Source organism: Bombina bombina, chromosome 1, assembly GCF_027579735.1.
Source record: "Bombina bombina isolate aBomBom1 chromosome 1, aBomBom1.pri, whole genome shotgun sequence".
Lineage (NCBI taxonomy): Eukaryota > Metazoa > Chordata > Amphibia > Anura > Bombinatoridae > Bombina > Bombina bombina.
In genome coordinates this window covers 1097536357-1097558194 of record NC_069499.1, presented here as the reverse complement: position 1 = coordinate 1097558194, position 21838 = coordinate 1097536357, and the positions used below count along the sequence as shown (strand labels likewise).

General features: G+C 39.7%; 1 protein-coding gene across 1 annotated transcript in view; it reads left to right on the top strand.

Annotated features, from left to right (window-relative positions):
* LOC128642528 (arf-GAP with SH3 domain, ANK repeat and PH domain-containing protein 2) overlaps nt 1–21838 on the top strand; it is a 431344-nt gene that overhangs the window by 166552 nt on the left and 242954 nt on the right. Inside the window, exons 3-5 of the mRNA XM_053695331.1 lie at nt 9278–9423; nt 10664–10738; nt 12833–12882. Coding sequence (XP_053551306.1) covers nt 9278–9423; nt 10664–10738; nt 12833–12882 — 271 coding nt within the window. The remainder of the gene's footprint in view (nt 1–9277; nt 9424–10663; nt 10739–12832; nt 12883–21838) is intronic.

Sequence of the window (21838 nt, the reverse complement as noted above, 5' to 3'; positions counted from 1 at the left end):
ATAATAACACCCAGCACTATATAATGACACAGTTGTGACACTGGCACATGGGTATAGCCAGAGGAGGGATGGTTATAGGATCAGTGGTATCTGCATCAGTATAATAACACCCAGCACTATATAATGACACAGTAGTGACACTGGCACATGGGTATAGCCAGAGGAGGGCTGGTTATAGGATCAGTGGTATCTGCATCAGTATAATAACACCCAGCACTATATAATGACACAGTAGTGACACTGGCACATGGGTATAGCCAGAGGAGGGCTGGTTATAGGATCAGTGGTATCTGCATCAGTATAATAACACCCAGCACTATATAATGACACAGTAGTGACACTGGCACATGGGTATAGCCAGAAGAGGGCTGGTTATAGAATCAGTGGTATCTGCATCGGTATAATAACACCCAGCATTATATAATGACACAGTAGTGACACTGTCAGATGGGTACAGCCAGAGGAGGGCTGGTTATAAGATTAGCGGTATCTGCATCAGTATAATAACACCCAGCACTATATAATGCCACAGTAGTGACTCTGGCTCATGGGTATAGCCAGATGAGGGCTGGTTATAAGATCAGCGGTATCTGCATCAGTATAATAACACCCAGCACTATATAATGACACAGTAGTGACACTGGCTCATGGGTATAGCCAGAGGAGGGCTAGTTATAGGATCAGTGGTATCTGCATCAGTATAATAACACCAAGCACTATATAATGACACAGTAGTGATACTGGCACATGGGTATAGCCAGAGTAGGGCTGGTTATAGGATCAGTGGTATCTGCATCAGTATAATAACACCCAGCACTATATAATGACACAGTAGTGACACTGGCACATGCGTATAGCCAGAGGAGGGCTGGTTATAGGATCAGTGGTATCTGCATCAGTATAATAACACCCAGCACTATATAATGACACAATAGTGACCCTGGCACATGGGTATAACCAGAGGAGGGCTGGTTATAGGATCAGTGTAATCTGTATCAGTATAATAACACCAAGCGCTATATAATGACACAGTAGTGACACTGTCAGATGGGTATAGCCAGAGGAGGGCTGGTTATAGGATCAGTGGTATCTGCATCAGTATAATAACACCCAGCACTATATAATGACACAGTTGTGACACTGGCACAAGGGTATAGCCAGAGGAGGGATGGTTATAGGATCAGTGGTATCTGCATCAGTATAATAACACCCAGCACTATATAATGACACAGTAGTGAGACTGGCACATGGGTATAGCCAGAGGAGGGCTGGTTATAGGATCAGTGGTATCTGCATCAGTATAATAACACCCAGCACTATATAATGACACAGTAGTGACACTGGCACATCGGTATAGCCAGAGGAGGGCTGGTTATAGGATCAGTGGTATCTGCATCAATATAATAACACCCAGCACTATATAATGACACAGTAGTGACACTGGCACATGGGTATAGCCAGAAGAGGGATGGTTATAGAATCAGTGGTATCTGCATCGGTATAATAACACCCAGCATTATATAATGACACAGTAGTGACACTGTCAGATGGGTACAGCCAGAGGAGGGCTGGTTATAAGATTAGCGGTATCTGCATCAGTATAATAACACCCAGCATTATATAATGACACAGTAGTGACACTGTCAGATGGGTACAGCCAGAGGAGGGCTGGTTATAAGATCAGTGGTATCTGCATCAGTATAATAACACCCAGCACTATATAATGACACAGTAGTGACACTGGCACATGGGTATAGCCAGAGGAGGGCTGGTTATAGGATCAGTGGTATCTGCATCAATATAATAACACCCAGCATTATATAATGACACAGTAGTGACACTGGCACATGGGTATAGCCAGAGGAGGGCTGGTTATAGAATCAGTGCTATCTGCATCAGTATAATAACACCAAGCACTATATAATGAAACAGTAGTGACACTGTCAGATGGGTATAGCCAGAGGAAGGCTGGTTATAGGATCAGTGGTATCTGCATCAGTATAATAACACCCAGCACTATATAATGACACAGTAGTGACACTGGCACATGGGTATAGCCAGACAAGGACTGGTTATAGGGTCAGTGGTATCTGCATCAGTATAATAACACCCAGCACTATATAATGACACAGTAGTGACACTGGCACATGCGTATAGCCAGACAAGGGCTTGTTATAGAATCAGTGGTATCTGCATCAGTATAATAACACCCAGCACTATATAATGACACAGTAGTGACACTGGCTCATGGGTATAGCCAGAGGAGGGCTGGTTATAGGATCAGTGGTATCTGCATCAGTATAATAACACCCAGCACTATATAATGACACAGTAGTGACACTGGCACATGGGTATAGCCAGAGGAGGGCTGGTTATAGAATCAGTGGTATCTGCATCAGTATAATAAAACCCAGCACTATATAATGACACAGTAGTGACACTAGCTCATGGGTATAGCCAGAGGAGGGCTGGTTATAGGATCAGTGGTATCTGCATCAGTATAATAACACCCAGCACTATATTATGACACAGTAGTGACACTGGCACATGCGTATAGCCAGAGGAGGGCTGGTTATAGGATCAGTGGTATCTGCATCAGTATAATAACACCCAGCACTATATAATGACACAGTAATGACACAGTAGTGACACTGGCACATGGTTACAGTCAGAGGAAGGCTGGTTATAGGATCAGTGGTATCTGCATCAGTATAATAACACCGAGCACTATATAATGACACAGTAATGACACTAGCACATGGGTATAGCCAGAAGAGGGCTGGTTCTAGAATCAGTGGTATCTGCATCAGTATAATAACACCCAGCACTATATAATGACACAGTAGTGACACTGGCTCATGGGTATAGCCAGAGGAGGGCTGGTTATAGGATCAGTGGTATCTGCATCAGTATAATAACACCCAGCACTATATTATGACACAGTAGTGACACTGGCACATGCGTATAGCCAGAGGAGGGCTGGTTATAGGATCAGTGGTATCTGCATCAGTATAATAACACCCAGCACTATATAATGACACAGTAATGACACAGTAGTGACACTGGCACATGGTTACAGCCAGAGGAAGGCTGGTTATAGGATCAGTGGTATATGCAACAGTATAATAACACCAAGCGCTATACAAAGACACAGTAATGACACTGGCACATGGGTATAGCCAGAAGAGGGCTGGTTATAGAATCAGTGGTATCTGCATCAGTATAATAACACCCAGCACTATATAATGACACAGTAGTGACACTGGCTCATGGGTATAGCCAGAGGAGGGCTGGTTATAAGATCAGTGGGATCTGCATCAGTATAGTAACACAGCACTATATTATGACACAGCAGTGACACTGGCCCATGCGTATAGCCAGAGGAGGGCTGGTTATAGGATCAGTGGTATCTGCATCAGTATAATAACACCAAGCACTATATAATGACACAGTAGTGATACTGGCACATGGGTATAGCCAGAGGAGGACTGGTTATAGGATCAGTGGTATCTGCATCAGTATAATAACACCAGGCACTATATAATGACACAGTAGTGACACTGGCACATGCGTATATCCAGAGGAGGGTTGGTTATAGGATCAGTGGTATCTGCATCAGTATAATAACACCAAGCACTATATAATGACACAATAGTGACACTGGCACATGGGTATAACCAGAGGAGGGCTGGTTATAGGATCAGTGTAATCTGCATCAGTATAATAACACCCGGCACTAAATAATGAAACAGTAGTGACACTGTCAGATGGGTATAGCCAGAGGAAGGCTGGTTATAGGATCAGTGGTATCTGCATCAGTATAATAACACCCAGCACTATATAATGACACAGTAGTGACACTGGCACATGGGTATAGCCAGACAAGGACTGGTTATAGGGTCAGTGGTATCTGCATCAGTATAATAACACCCAGCACTATATAATGACACAGTAGTGACACTGGGACATGCGTATAGCCAGACAAGGGCTTGTTATAGAATCAGTGGTATCTGCATCAGTATAATAAAACCCAGCACTATATAATGACACAGTAGTGACACTAGCTCATGGGTATAGCCAGAGTAGGGCTGGTTATAGGATCAGTGGTATCTGCATCAGTATAATAACACCCAGCACTATATAATGACACAGTAGTGACACTGGCACATGCGTATAGCCAGAGGAGGGCTGGTTATAGGATCAGTGGTATCTGCATCAGTATAATAACACCCAGCACTATATAATGACACAATAGTGACCTTGGCACATGGGTATAACCAGAGGAGGGCTGGTTATAGGATCAGTGGTATCTGCATCAGTATAATAACACCCAGCACTATATAATGACACAGTAGTGACACTGGCACATGGGTATAGCCAGACAAGGACTGGTTATAGGGTCAGTGGTATCTGCATCAGTATAATAACACCCAGCACTATATAATGACACAGTAGTGACACTGGGACATGCGTATAGCCAGACAAGGGCTTGTTATAGAATCCGTGGTATATGCATCAGTATAATAACACCCAGCACTATATAATGACACAGTAGTGACACTGGCTCATGGGTATAGCCAGAGGAGGGCTGGTTATAGGATCAGTGGTATCTGCATCAGTATAATAACACCCAGCACTATATAATGACACAGTAGTGACACTGGCACATGGGTATAGCCAGAGGAGGGCTGGTTATAGAATCAGTGGTATCTGCATCAGTATAATAAAACCCAGCACTATATAATGACACAGTAGTGACACTAGCTCATGGGTATAGCCAGAGGAGGGCTGGTTATAGGATCAGTGGTATCTGCATCAGTATAATAACACCCAGCACTATATTATGACACAGTAGTAACACTGGCACATGCGTATAGCCAGAGGAGGGCTGGTTATAGGATCAGTGGTATCTGTATCAGTATAATAACACCCAGCACTATATAATGACACAGTAATGACACAGTAGTGACACTGGCACATGGTTACAGCCAGAGGAAGGCTGGTTATAGGATCAGTGGTATCTGCATCAGTATAATAACACCCAGCACTATATAATGACACAGTAGTGACACTGGCTCATGGGTATAGCCAGAGGAGGGCTGGTTATAGGATCAGTGGTATCTGCATCAGTATAATAACACCCAGCACTATATTATGACACAGTAGTGACACTGGCACATGCGTATAGCCAGAGGAGGGCTGGTTATAGGATCAGTGGTATCTGCATCAGTATAATAACACCCAGCACTATATAATGACACAGTAGTGACACTGGCACATGGGTATAGCCAGAGGAGGGCTGGTTATAGAATTAGTGGTATCTGCATCAGTATAATAACACCCAGCACTATATAATGACACAGTAGTGACACTGGCACATGGGTACAGCCAGAGGAAGGCTGGTTATAGGATCAGTGGTATCTGCATCAGTATAATAACACCCAGCACTATATAATGACACAGTAGGGACACTGGCACATGGGTACAGCCAGAGGAAGGCTGGTTATAGGATCAGTGGTATATGCATCAGTATAATAACACCAAGCGCTATACAAAGACACAGTAATGACACTGGCACATGGGTATAGCCAGAAGAGGGCTGGTTATAGAATCAGTGGTATCTGCATCAGTATAATAACACCCATCACTATATAATGACACAGTAGTGACACTGGCTCATGGGTATAGCCAGAGGAGGGCTAGTTATAGGATCAGTGGTATCTGCATCAGTATAATAACACCAAGCACTATATAATGACACAGTAGTGATACTGGCACATGGGTATAGCCAGAGTAGGGCTGGTTATAGGATCAGTGGTATCTGCATCAGTATAATAACACCCAGCACTATATAATGACACAGTAGTGACACTGGCACATGCGTATAGCCAGAGGAGGGCTGGTTATAGGATCAGTGGTATCTGCATCAGTATAATAACACCCAGCACTATATAATGACACAATAGTGACCTTGGCACATGGGTATAACCAGAGGAGGGCTGGTTATAGGATCAGTGTAATCTGTATCAGTATAATAACACCCAGTGCTATATAATGACACAGTAGTGACACTGTCAGATGGGTATAGCCAGAGGAGGGCTGGTTATAGGATCAGTGGTATCTGCATCAGTATAATAACACCCAGCACTATATAATGACACAGTTGTGACACTGGCACATGGGTATAGCCAGAGGAGGGATGGTTATAGGATCAGTGGTATCTGCATCAGTATAATAACACCCAGCACTATATAATGACACAGTAGTGACACTGGCACATGGGTATAGCCAGAGGAGGGCTGGTTATAGGATCAGTGGTATCTGCATCAGTATAATAACACCCAGCACTATATAATGACACAGTAGTGACACTGGCACATGGGTATAGCCAGAGGAGGGCTGGTTATAGGATCAGTGGTATCTGCATCAGTATAATAACACCCAGCACTATATAATGACACAGTAGTGACACTGGCACATGGGTATAGCCAGAAGAGGGCTGGTTATAGAATCAGTGGTATCTGCATCGGTATAATAACACCCAGCATTATATAATGACACAGTAGTGACACTGTCAGATGGGTACAGCCAGAGGAGGGCTGGTTATAAGATTAGCGGTATCTGCATCAGTATAATAACACCCAGCACTATATAATGCCACAGTAGTGACTCTGGCTCATGGGTATAGCCAGATGAGGGCTGGTTATAAGATCAGCGGTATCTGCATCAGTATAATAACACCCAGCACTATATAATGACACAGTAGTGACACTGGCTCATGGGTATAGCCAGAGGAGGGCTAGTTATAGGATCAGTGGTATCTGCATCAGTATAATAACACCAAGCACTATATAATGACACAGTAGTGATACTGGCACATGGGTATAGCCAGAGTAGGGCTGGTTATAGGATCAGTGGTATCTGCATCAGTATAATAACACCCAGCACTATATAATGACACAGTAGTGACACTGGCACATGCGTATAGCCAGAGGAGGGCTGGTTATAGGATCAGTGGTATCTGCATCAGTATAATAACACCCAGCACTATATAATGACACAATAGTGACCCTGGCACATGGGTATAACCAGAGGAGGGCTGGTTATAGGATCAGTGTAATCTGTATCAGTATAATAACACCAAGCGCTATATAATGACACAGTAGTGACACTGTCAGATGGGTATAGCCAGAGGAGGGCTGGTTATAGGATCAGTGGTATCTGCATCAGTATAATAACACCCAGCACTATATAATGACACAGTTGTGACACTGGCACATGGGTATAGCCAGAGGAGGGATGGTTATAGGATCAGTGGTATCTGCATCAGTATAATAACACCCAGCACTATATAATGACACAGTAGTGAGACTGGCACATGGGTATAGCCAGAGGAGGGCTGGTTATAGGATCAGTGGTATCTGCATCAGTATAATAACACCCAGCACTATATAATGACACAGTAGTGACACTGGCACATCGGTATAGCCAGAGGAGGGCTGGTTATAGGATCAGTGGTATCTGCATCAATATAATAACACCCAGCACTATATAATGACACAGTAGTGACACTGGCACATGGGTATAGCCAGAAGAGGGATGGTTATAGAATCAGTGGTATCTGCATCGGTATAATAACACCCAGCATTATATAATGACACAGTAGTGACACTGTCAGATGGGTACAGCCAGAGGAGGGCTGGTTATAAGATTAGCGGTATCTGCATCAGTATAATAACACCCAGCATTATATAATGACACAGTAGTGACACTGTCAGATGGGTACAGCCAGAGGAGGGCTGGTTATAAGATCAGTGGTATCTGCATCAGTATAATAACACCCAGCACTATATAATGACACAGTAGTGACACTGGCACATGGGTATAGCCAGAGGAGGGCTGGTTATAGGATCAGTGGTATCTGCATCAATATAATAACACCCAGCATTATATAATGACACAGTAGTGACACTGGCACATGGGTATAGCCAGAGGAGGGCTGGTTATAGAATCAGTGCTATCTGCATCAGTATAATAACACCAAGCACTATATAATGACGCAGTAGTGACACTGGCACATGGGTATAGCCAGAAGAGGGATGGTTATAGAATCAGTGGTATCTGCATCGGTATAATAACACCCAGCATTATATAATGACACAGTAGTGACACTGTCAGATGGGTACAGCCAGAGGAGGGCTGGTTATAAGATTAGCGGTATCTGCATCAGTATAATTACACCAAGCGCTATAAAATAATATTTTGAATTTCAAATGTTCCTTGGTATCCTTCACTAAGGTCTGTACTTTGGAAAATGTCCACCACAGCCTGTCTGTGCCTATCCCTGCTCCCTATACCTATTGCTAATATCATTATTTGCTTTAAGCTTTCTGTTATAATTTTAAAAATACAATCACTTTTAAAATAATGAAATAAATAATAATAGTAGAATTGTATTGTTTATGACTAGAAAGGGATAAAAAGTATAGTTTATGTAGACTTAATGGTTTTTTAAATGTTCAATTATTCAACTTGTATTTTTAAATAATACACACTTTGGGATACAGTAAAATTACAAATTAATCATTTTAATATATATTTAGTTTTGCTGAATTATTTTATTCTCCTTGGTTTATTGTTTTACTCCATTTTTGTTTTTGAAGTGTAGAGGTTTACAGGCCCATTTATCAAAGGGCTTGCGGACCTGATCCGACACTGCGGATCAGGTCCGCAAGACCTCGCTAAATGTGGAGAGCAATACGCTCTCCGCATTTAACATTGCACCAGCAGTTCACAAGAGCTGCTGGTGCAACGCCGCCCCCTGCTGACTCGCGGCCAATCGGCCGCCAGCAGGGAGCTGTCAATCAACCCGATTGTATTCGATCGGGTTGATTTCCGGCGATTCCTGTCCGCCTGCTCAGAGCAGGCGGACAGGGTTATGGAGAAGCGGTCTTTAGACCGCTGCTTCATAACTTGTGTTTCTGGCGAGTCTGAAGACTCGCCAGAAACACGGCCCTTCAAGCTCCGTACGGAGCTTGATAAATGGGCTTGTTAGACTCTTTCTCCAGCGGCACTGGAGATTTTTCTTTTCTGTGAATGAAATAGTTTTTTTCAACCACCCATACTCTATCTTATTCCTTTGAGAGTAGTCAGTACTTTGCAATTTAAGGAAAATGGCACAGAAAGGCGAAACTCAACTCAGCTAAGAACATTTCAGCATTTCTGCTACATATTACTGCAATTTAATCCCATACAATGCATTTTCACTCTTTTTCAGAACATATTACTCATCTAGAAAATTACATTGCAACATTGGAAAAGTTATCTTCAAACTTCAGAGACAATGGAGAAGAAGCATTAAGTGACGCATTTTATGCTTTTGCTGAGCTGTCCAAAGAGCTGCTGACACCCATGAAGAATGTGGTATGGATATTTGTTATAAGCAGAGGGATTGGACATGGTGAGTGGGACAAGAAGCCCACCCACATTCATTTAATTTATTTCCCTTTTTCCATTTATCTAAATATTCATGTATATTGGATATGTTCAAAATCTGATAAAGGAAAATGAAACTTGTCATTTGCTGAAGCTTTGACCATATATTCCTTGGCATACTAGAAAGACGGTCTGATTTGCAAATCTCTGTAGATACCTTTGAGAAATGGAACTGCTACTGATTGTCCTTTGCATCAGAAACGACCAAATTATTGAACAGTAATTGTAATTCTTACACTAGCCATATGAACTATTTCTCACCTACTCAGTTAGTCTATTGGTCCAATTTTTTTCAAATGTAGCTCCCTTCTTTTTTTCAAAATCTGTTTTTAGAAACCTGGACTTGTTAAAGGGACACTGAACCCAAATTTTTTCTTTTGTAATTCATAAAGAGCATGCAATTTTAAGCAAAATTCTAATTTACTCCTATAATCAATTTTTCTTCGTTCTCTTGCTATCATTATTTGAAAAAGAAGGCATCTAAGTTTTTTTTGGTTTCAGTACTCTGGACAGCACTTTTTTATTGGTGGATGAATTTATCCACCAATCAGCAAGGACAACCCAGGTTGTTCACGAAAAATGCGCCGGCATCTAAACTTACATTCTTGCATTTCAAATAAAGATACCAAGAGAATGAAGAAAATTTGATAATAGGAGTAAATTAGAAAGTTGCTTAAAATTTCATGCTCAATCTGAATCACGAAAGAAAATTTTTGGGTGCAGTGTCCCTTTAAGGTAACTTGTGTAAATTCATCAGAATGTTTTTTTTAAATGAGATACAACTCTCTCTTAATGGAGATTATGAATCAAAATCTGATGATTCAGACATCAAAATTATTAACGCATACGCAGTCAAGTAATGATAGTTGGTTTTAAATGCATATACTTGGATGTGTGGTTGCTATATGTTTATCTTTTCTGTGGGCAATCAAATCCCACATTAATTGTTTTGTGAGAGTTCCTCAACCCTTTCTTTACACAGTGTTAGGTCATACTGAAGTCCTGGGTTGTGTGTTTTTTGATGGCCTGTGAACAACTGATATTATTGTACAGCTTAATTCCAAATTTCTTTTATCTCTATTTAGGGAGACAGTTTCCTTTGAAGTTTTCATCTACATTTTATAACTTTTCTGGAAGCTGATTTTGATTTAATTTTTTTCTCTTGCAGCTGCAGAGTTTCAATCACAACATAAATTACTTTCTGAATGCATTGGTTAAAGGGGATTTAAAGGAAGTTAAAGGGGTGAGTAATTACCTGTTTAGGCTGCACCCACTAAAAGTAAAATTACAGAACTGTAATATGTCCATTACATGTAGAAGTAAACCAAAAACTTGTTGATCTGCCTATATCTACTTATGGAGGTGCAAATATCAGAACTTAAGTGTCACATTATACTAAAGAAATAGTTTACAAGGTTGTGCTAATAAAGAATAGCTCATGGATACACTAATTGAAAAGCCTGGTGGAATCCATTGTCCTGTTCTCCTTCACGGAGGCCAGCTTGGGACAGATGTAAGTAATCAATCTGTAAAATGGCGCTGTTTGTTAATGGAGGCACTCTAGCTGCTCACTGGGAATGGAACAATAAAACAATGTTTTGTATAAAGCAAAAGTAGGCTAAATTAATATTAAATATAGAAATGTTATTTTAATTAATTTATTAATTAGACATTTTGGGGGTCAATTACAAGCATATAAAATAACGTATTTACAAAAATCCCCCTAGACATTTTGTAGAAAATGTATTAGATTAAAAATGTCTAAAGGGCTGTAATCATCCCCTTTATCAGGAATTTTAATTTTTAGTTTCCTTTAGAAAACAGCTTTACAATTTTTTTCATTTTACCCCACATTGCTATCTATATAGTCTTCAAAATCTGCAAAACTAGTAAATAATGACATGCTAGTTGCTCTGCATATATTTTATATAGCAAAAAGCAAGACTAAAACAATTGTAACTAGTATTTTTTTTTACTTCCTCCTATTTACCTTTCTCCTATAGTCATAATTTTCTGTCACCTACCACCATTATTGAAAATATTTTTTCTAAATTGTTACTTGTAATTTTTAAATCATTAATGATGTTTCATGTTTAACCATTGGAATTCAGATTATGTTTCCTATGTATTTTGTATTTTGAAGACACAAGCTGCCATTTTGAAGGCTTGGGAGATACCTAGGGAAGAACCGTTTGATTCTGGGGTGACTCTTGGCTCCTAACTTTGTGGTGTACATACCTATATATAAATTCCTTCCCTGGCTACCAAAACTCTAACATTTCTTATAAATTTGTCAAGCCCTAATGTATTAGTTTTGGATGTGTTTCTAGTAATCAGTTAAGTATTATTTGGGAAATGTTTTAAGGTTCTGTCACTTTGATCTTAGAGTTGAAGCTCAAAAAGTGTTCCATGACTTAATTAGTTCAAAAAAATAATATATATATATATTAGTTAGGAGTTTATGTAGCACTGATTCTGTAATTTAGTGTAAACATAAGTTAAAATTCAAACTTTATTTTAACCAAGATTACAAATTTAAGGGTAGACGTTAAGGACAAAGGATACATTCAATGTGCACTATCCATTAATCCATAAATGCCATCTCTTAATCTATTACCTCTAATCTTGATAGTCCATACATGACCTGAACCTGAGTTTCCTGTTATCGGCTATGAATAACTGGAGGGGGTTCCAGTGTTTAGTTGTCGCTTCCTTCTTTGTGGGGCTACGTTACTATGTTAGTTCTCCTCTTTTGTTGTCTATGTGCCAGTATATACTTTTATAGATTAATTAATTTTGAAGTCTAATATATTGTCTTGGGCCTTGTGGTGTCAATGTACTAAATTGTAGTAGCATGTCAAAAAGTGCTGTAAAATGAAGGGTTCTTCTTTGACTTTAACTAAAGACTTATCACAATATTTTCATTTAATTTACAAGTTTACAGCAAGAAAGATATTCGATATAAAAAACGTGTTAGATAAATCATTACAATTTACTGCTCTACAAACAAGAGTCTGATTTATCATAGAGGAATAAGAATGTGCATATGGTGACCTAAATTTAAAATCACACAGATTCTTTACTGAAATCAATGAGGTCCTGCAAAGTTTTCTACTGTATTTGTAGATAACTGATATGATAGAATCAGCAGTGGTAATAAGCTTGCTTTATCTTCAGGACTAATTAGGAAATCAATATGTTGTACAGCATGTACAGGAATGTGATTGTTATGGGTTTTTTTCTGTTCCAAAACTTGATACATTTACAACATAATTGATTTTTGTATGGTCAGTCAAATGTCAGGTATTGCTCATTAATCAATATGCCTTTGTTGTAGGATTTGAAGAAACCTTTTGAAAAAGCCTGCAAAGACTATGAGAATAAATTGTGAGTCAATTAACCATTGCCTGCTACACAATTTTGCTTTCTTTCATAACAAGCATAGTTTATGAAATTGTGGATATGCCTGTTATTTTGTGCATAACATAATATTTTGGTTATGATATTTAACATTTAAAATTGTTATTGTGTGTTATTTTGAGTGCTAACCCGATGCGCGCAAAAAGCCGAACTTAGAATATTGCGCACGTGATAACCTATTCCCCCATAGAAGTCAATAGAGAAAAAAAGTGGGAAAAAAACACCCTACTCGCGCAGAATTTTCAAATGTGCTAACCTGTCATAAAAATATGAATATTTCACATTTTAATGTTCTTCACATGCCAGAATATGTTCTATTTATTCATAAATGCATATTGCTACATATATCTGATGGTATTTTGCACAAATATATATATATATGAATATCTATTTATAAATACATATAACATATTCTGATGTGTGCAGAACATTGGAATGTGAAATATTTACTGTAAATACACAAATGAATATGGCATAAATATGTTTTTTACATGTTTTCATATACTTAACAGCATGTATTTATATGTTTATATGTGTATATATGTCTGTAAATACACATATATACACATAGAAATACATAAATACATATATACACATATATATACATACATATAAATATTTAGATATCTATATTTATGTATTGCCTGCCTTTTTTTTCTAACACCTGAGACCTGATATCTTTGAGTCCTTATAGCTTTGTTGTGCAATATTTTTTTCTAATAATTTTTTATTAGATAGTGTTATTATGTGTAACTGTATTGTGTAATGTATTTTTTATGTGTTTTGTGACACTTTTTTTTGTTTTGCAAAACAGTTAACCAGAGGACGAACTAAACCGACTAGCTTTTACTTCAATTGCACTCAAGCGATCTCGTTTACTTTCAACAACTAATACGAGTGCAATTTAAATTTAGCACACACTAACGCAAAAACCCGATATCGCTCATGCGCAAACAATAACGCTCCACTCCTAATCTGGCCCTAAATTAATGCTAGATAGAATGATGCATTCAAAGAAAAGATGTCTGAGAATAACATGTAGATGTATTTTTTTAAAGTTTCATTAGCTGTTTAAACATTGACAAGATAAGTGTAAAGTTGTAGTGTGTATAAAACAATGGGAGCTGCTATGTTGTTACTTAGGTTACCTTCTCTGCTGTAGCCAATTAAGGACAGTTATAAATAGGTAACTAGAGTGTGCAGCCAATGGCTGTGTGGAATAGAACAGTGTCCTTCACTTCCATTTCTAACAGGATCTGACATGCTCACAATTTCTGAATGGAATTACAGGAAAAGGGGACAAAATAAATAATGAAAGTATATTGTAGAGTTTTTTTTATATATACAATTTATCATTTTATGTTACTATCTATTAGTGTCTAATGTCCTTTATCATTAAAAGGCTGGAGGGTTTTTCTCAGTGTTAGGTGTTAACATGATAATCTCCTCCTCTCTGTTTTGTTATATTTCTAATGGTACTTGCTATGAGAAGCAGCTCTCAGTGAGGTAGGGTGACCAGATGTCCTGGGTTTCACTGAGCTTTTTCCCAACCAAAGGCTTAAATACTCCTCCAACTCCCCTCATCCCCCAGTCATTCTTTGCCTTTTGTCCCAGGAGGTTGGCAGAGAAGTGTCAGATTTTTTTTCGATAGTCTCTTATGGAGGGCAGTACTCTTCGGCATGGGAATGGAGTTTTAAGTAGTTCTATCAGCCTCTCAGTGAGAGCAGAGATGCAGGGAGAGGCTTTCTGCGAAACCATCCCGACTCATATTAACAACTCCAACAGCAATCAGCGTTTACGAGTTTCTCTGCCTGCTTTCTTCTCTCAAGTCATTGGCAGAGGCAACGCTACTATATGTCACATTTGAAGGGCCGTGTTCCTGTTCCACGGCATAGATTCCGGTAAGATCTTTTCATTTTACTTTTGCATAAATGTAATGTATTACATATGTTTTTCCCGAGAGGCTAACACCTTGCGGGACTAACTTTAATCAGGGTCTCAGTGAGGCTACTTTTGTATCTTGGAATCAAGGGTTAATATCTCCTAAGGGGGGTTATTGAACAGGGTTTTTTTTAATCATGTTTCTTATGTGATTCGACCTGCTTATGTGTAGTGTTACTTGGCTTGAGGCCTTGTGGAACATAACGGCCTTGGAAGTGAAGCAGCCTTTACGGTCCGCATTCCTGACCGTGTGGCGATGGAAAGATTCTGGCTTGCTGGTGTCTGGTGCTAGGAGGTGGTGAGTACCACAGCCATTGGGGGTGTAAGGTGCCGTTTAGATTTATTTGTCAACTTTAGTCCAAACAATTTTTGTATTCATTCCAGTTTTGGAGGACTCTGATGTTTAGATTCAAGTGGTCTCTGATTCAGATTCTACTTCTTGTGACGAATACGAACCGGCCCAAAAGACACTTGACAGTCAGTTATATTCCGTAGACCGTTCTAGTGGGCCCAATTCCTCGGGACCGGGGAATCTAGGGGTCGCTGAGCAATCCGCCTCTGGGGGTTCTGTCCCTCGAGTGGCGAGTTGCCTACCACTTACTGTTGCTACACGTGCAGGTGACCCAGATTATTCTTATCCTTCCCTGGAGTGTGGTTTGTTCTGTATTCAAATTTTTATGGCGTTGGCACATCTGCAGCTTCCAGATGTCTGCTTAAGATTATCTTTGTGTTCCGTCAACCCGGGTCCTCTAGGCATGGGGTGGCCCATTCAGTTATCCGGGGAATCGGCTGGTCCTGAGGCTCCGGTGGAGGTGTGCTGTGCTTTTCGCTACAGACTGGCACGCCTTCGTGTTCTGCTATGGCACATTCTGGCGTTGTTGGAGGATCCAATCCTTAATGGATATATGGGTTCTGGGTCTTCTTCTCTGAATAGCTCTCAGTATTAATTATAAGGGGATTAAGTAATCTTTTTATAGTCTGATTTGAGTATCCTTTCCTATCTGAGCTTGGACGGGCAGGGTTCCGTTGGGCTGGTCCTGCGGGTGTGCCTGTTTTTCATTGGGCGTTAACCTACGGGTTACCTTTTCTTTTCTATTTAATCCAGTTAGGATGACTTTTATTTGATTTAACAAGCTCATGTTTGGTTTTATATTCCTTTGGGAATTTTCCTTCTAGGATCGATACTCGCAATTTTAGGATCGCACTGGTTACTTCTACGGAACTTGTTCTGGGATGCGTTTAGTCCTCTGTTTGTTGTTTATTCTCCTTCCCTGGGGGTGACTAATTCAACCTTGAAAGTAAGGGCTGATGTTCAGCTCCTTATGCCTTGAGGCCTATTTCAGTCACGTGGTGCCTGTCTGCCTGGCTGGTCCAGTTTTGGTGCTGAGTGCTTGCATTATTGTTTGTGTTTGTTTATTATTTTGTTTTTACAAGTTTCAACTAAGCATTCTGAAAAGACCTGTGGGTCTGTGGGGCATGGGGGACTGGTTTGGTCCTCATTGGCCTTCGAGATGGTAGTCTTTGACTCAGTGGAGTTTCAGTCCATCACACTCCGTAGATTCCGATTCTTTGGGATTTGAGTGTTTTTTCCTTCCCCGTGTGGCTTGAGGGTGGAGGTTTTGAGACTCTTTTCCACCGTTTTGGGCAGTCTTGCCTTTCTATGGCTGTTGGACTTATTCCTTTTTTGGGGACTTTGTCCTTAGGGTCGAGTTCTCTGGTCTTGGTATTTTTTCTCCTTAGCAGTTGAGGCCGCCATATGGGAGGGCCTTGCGGTCTCCTATTCTGGGAGTTAGAAGTTCCCTATTGGAATAATGGGCTAATTTTCTTATCCTAGCTATGTATAAGGGTTGTTTCCGGGGTTGGGATGCTATGCAGTTTCTTCCCTGGATGTTACCCTCTGGGTTTATATTCTGAGGGGATTATGAGGCCTAGTCTTATTTACTCACTATTCGGATGACTTTTTTCCCAAAGTTTTCCCTCAGTTATGGAAGTGTGGGTTTTGTGCGCCTGTTGGGCTTAGAATCTTTTCAGGTCTGGCGTACCCTATTGCTCCTTGGAGTTGGACTTCTGTATGGGGTGTTCTCTTCCCTTTGGGTTGGGATTTTTTGTGCGAGTCATTGACCCGTTCTCAGGGTTAGTCTTCGTCCCGGTGTAGTCTGATTTTTCCTTCAGATGGGGTATGGTGTTTCCTGGGGTATTGTTTGTCTAAACAATTTTGGAGCTCAGGCTTTCCTTTTAAAGGTTTTTATATTTCTATGTCTGGTCCGGAAGCTCTTATTCCCCAGAAAACGTTGACTATTTCTTATGGTCTTGCTAGTTGTCTTACTAGCAGCTGGGCTAGGAGCTTTGTGTGCTTAGGCTCCTTACGGCCTGCTTTGTTCTTGATGGTATATGCTTTCCTTTTGGGGAGTTCCTTTTTCATGTTCATCAGGGGTTCCTGGATGTTTTTAGTTCGGCTCTACTTACGGCTTTGGCCTTATGAGCGTGTGCACTGTCCTTTGTCTGTGCCCTTCCCTTGAGCCTTTTCTAGAGATGAGGTTTTCTCTCTCTGAAAGATGTTTGCCCTATCCTGTGTGCAGTTGGGTGGAACAGGTGGTTGGTCCTGTTAAGAGAGTGTTTCACTTTCTGGGATTGTTCTGTTCTGTCTGTGCTTTTGCAGTTCCATGTTGGAACGCATAGTCCTGCTTGTCTTTATAGGTTCTCCTTTGGAGTGGCGTTGTGGGTGCTATTTGGAGTCTGCTTTTTGGGATTTTCCACTTACTTTGGATTTATTGTGCCCTGTTTAGGGTCTTCCGGGAATCCTTGTTTGATCCTCCTTGTCCACTTCCTTTTTGGAGTCTCCGTTGCCTCCCTTTCTAGGGAGGGGTGTGTGGTTGAGGTTCATCCATTGGGCAATGGTATCCTCTGGAGGAGTGTTGGCTCAGCTGCGTCCATTTTGCGGACTCTAGTACGGCTTATGGGCTATCTGTAGGTCAGTGTCCTTGGGGCTGTGTTTTTCTTTTCCATTATTTCTGGCTTCGGACGAAGCAGGATTTTTTATGGGTTTGTGGTTTCAGGCTTGGTGCCCTCAGAATTGGACGCCTTTTTGTACCCTCCTGTTTTAGCATTCAGTGTCCTCTAAAGCTTAGGTATTGTTTTCCCAAAAGTAATGAATGCAGCTGTGGATTTTTTCTATTTATGAAGAAAAACATCAATTATGCTTACCTGATTATTTTCTTTTCTTGAAATGGAAAGTGTCCACAGCTCCCCGCTTGTGCTTTTATGGGGGGCGGCTGTGATTTTTTGTTCTTCTGGCAGCTTTTTCCCGCTGATATTTATTCTACTGATCCTTGTTCCTCGGCAGAATGACTGGGAGATGAGGGGAGTGGGAGGAGTATTTAAGCCTTAGTCTGGGGTGTCTTTGCCGCCTCATGGTGGCCAGGTTCTTTTTTCACAAAAGTATTGAATGCAGCTGTGGACTCTTTCCATCTGAAGAAAAGAAAATTATCAGGTAAGCATAATTTATGTTTTTTGGGACAGATATAATTTCCATAGCTTTTTCCTGTGTCCTGACAGATCACTTTGGCAAGTCTTATGCAAGTGCTTCAGTATATTAATACAAATCTGGCATTGTCTAAGCATCTTAAAGGGACAGTCAACCCAAAATTTCAAATAGGTAATTCCTATAAACTTTCAAACGATTATTAATTTGAACTATAGCCTAATTTAGTAGCATGACGCGTTTCTAAGTTTTAGTACTTACTTTTGTTTAGTCTGGCTGTTTAAAATGTCCGCCTGCCCCCTCCCATATTTCGTCACCAGTATCTTCATGGTTGTGCAGCTCTAACAGGTGATTTTCGCCCGTACACACTCCTGGGTTTTGCGCATGCGCAGTGCTCCGCTAATGCTGTAGGGGGAGGTTTCAAATAGGAACTCTAAATCCCTTCTCATTTTCCTGGACGAGTTATTGTTTGCAGCGTACCGTTTACGAGTGTGCATTCTGTGAACTGAATTCCGGCTGCAGTTTCATTCCTATCCAATTTCCTCTTTGCTATATAGTAAGTAATTTTCATAATGCTACCTTTATTTATAATACAAACGAAACAGTACAATGAAGGAAAACCGGCCAAATAGTGACTCAAATGCAGTATGCGGATAACACAGCAGTGTATACAAACCCAGCGTGGGGTTTGTATATTAATGCAGAAAAATCTTATTATTATTATAAAATAGTATTAATGCAGAAAAATCTCTCATCATTGTGGATCAAGTGTAATCTGCTCCCAAAAGCAACACCATAAAATCTATATTAAGTGTTTCAATTAAATCACAGTATGTGTTATCCGCATACTGCATTTGAGTCACTATTTGGCCGGTTTTCCTTTGTTTGCATTAAAATAAATAATAAAAGGTAGCATTATGAAAATTACTTTATAATTTTGATAATGCTACCTTTATTTATAATGCAAACAAAACAGTACAATCAAGGAAAACTGGCCAAATAGTGACTCAAATGCAGTATGCGGATAACACAGCAGTGTATACAAACCCAGCGTGGCAATCACAAGAGTAAACTGCTGAAAGGTTGTGTGCTGGCCGATACACTGAGGGACTGCAGACTATCCACTCCCACCCTCCACTATGTGTATGCATATCAGCTGTAGCGGTCATCCACACACCAAGCCAAAATCACATCCATACTAGTCACCTCCTGTGAAACGGATCAAGCCCTCTTTATGTAATTCACTCACAGCAGTTATTATATGCCCAGACCTTCTCTGCAAAACTTCACACAAGACCCTACCTGCAACCCCCAAGGCAGAACATGCAGTGATCTTAGATGTCATCGCAGAAAATGCAGTATGTCTGCAGAAAGAACAGGGCACATGCAGGAACTGTTACTGCTTTAACTTTGCAGCACTGCTCCACATCAGGCTGTTCTCTTCAAAAAGAGCTTTGCTCTGGCAGCACTGTGTAAGTTTTTCCTTAACACAGCGCATCCACAGCAAAGTGCTGTTTAAAGTGAAAAGTCAAATATGCAGTATTGACTGGCTCTGCAGTGTTCACTGGCTCTCAGCCCCCTAACTTTTCCCAGTCGGCAAAGGTGTGTTTTCTGAGTGACATTCTTATGAGCAATGCACCTTTTTTATTACTACATTTCTATGTTAGATCAAAAGAAAAGGAAACACATGTATTCAAGAGACATTTTGCAATTATTATTTTTTTTGTCTGCGGCTAATTTGCAATCCGATTTTCAACTGCTGCAATATATTATAAAACTTTTACAATTGCTTTATTCTCCAGTTAATCAACACATTGCAACTGAATTGGTGCTTTAGTGTTACTGCCTAATCTAAAATTGAATTTTATTTTAAAATAACCTGCAGAAAAATGTTTAAAAAAAAATCTCATCGCAGAAAGTGTAAAAAACTTCTGCCTCTGGGCCTGCAACTTAGTGTTTATTTCTGGTATTTGTTTTGTGATTTAATTGAAACACTTAATATAGATTTTATGGTGTTGCTTTTGGGAGCAGATTACACTTGATCCACAATGATGAGAGATTTTTCTGCATTAATAAATGCATTTATATTAAATACCAGAAATAAACACTAAGTTGCAGGTAGGGTCTTGTGTGAAGTGTTGCGGAGAAGGTCTGGGCATATTTCCTTCATTGTACTGTTTCGTTTGCATAATAAATAAAGGTAGCATTATGAAAATTACTTACTATATAGCAAAGAGGAAATTGGATAGGAATGAAACTGCAGCCGGAATTCAGTTCACAGAATGCACACTCGTAAACGGTACGCTGCAAACAATAACTCGTCCAGGAAAATGAGAAGGGATTTAGAGTTCCTATTTGAAACCTCCCCCTACAGCATTAGCGGCGCACTGCGCATGCGCAAAACCCAGGAGTGTGTATGGGCAAAAATTACCTGTTAGAGCTGCACAACCATGAAGATACTGGTGATGAAATATGGGAGGGGGCAGGCTGACATTTTAAACAGTCAGATTAAAAAAAGTAAGTACTAAAACTTAGAAACGCTTCATGTTACTAAATTAGGCTATATAATCGTTTGAAAGTTTATAGGAATTACCTATTTGAAATTTTGGGTTGACTGTCCCTTTAAGTTGAATACATTAACTGATAACAAAGATAAAAACATAATTGTGCTGTCGACTTAAAGGGACAGTATACACCAGTTTTCATATAACTGCATCTCATAGTCATTATTATAAAGAATAAGATGCACTGTTAGGGTGGTTGTTTGTATTTTTTTTACAGGTAAAATAGCTGATTTCTTTGGGGCAATGTCCCGCAAAAGGCCCTTTTATTTTGGGTGGGTGTTTTTTATTTTGATAGGCCTATTAGATTAGGTGTAATTAGTTTAAAGATCTTGTAAGTTGTTTTTTATTTTCTGTAATTTAGTGGGTTTTTTTTGTAATTTAACTAATTGTATTGAATTTAGTTAATTGTATTTAATTTAGGAAATTTATTTAATTGTAGGGTTAGGTTAGGTTAGGTGTTAGTGTAAGGCAGGTTAGGTTTTATTTTACAGGTCAATTTGTATTTATTTTAGCCAGGTAGTTATTAAATATTTAATAACTATTTAGTAACTATTCTACTTAAAATAAATACAAACTTACCTGTAAAATAAAAATAAACCCTAAGATAGATACAATGTAACAGTTATATTGTAGCTAGCTTAGGGTTTATTTTACAGGTAAGTTTTAAATAGGAATTATTGTTATTAATAGTAAGTTTTATTTAGATTTATTTTAATTATATTTAAGTTAGGGGGTGTTAGGGTTAGACTTAGATTTAGGGGTTAATAAATTTAGTATAGTGCCGGCGGCGATTATGGGTTAAAAAATATAGGTAGGTGGCGTCGATGTTAGGGGCGGCTGATTAGGGGTTAATAATATTTAACTAGTGTTTGCGATGCGGGAGTGCGGCAGATTAGGGGTTAATAATTTTATTTTAGTGTTTGCGATGTGGGAGGGC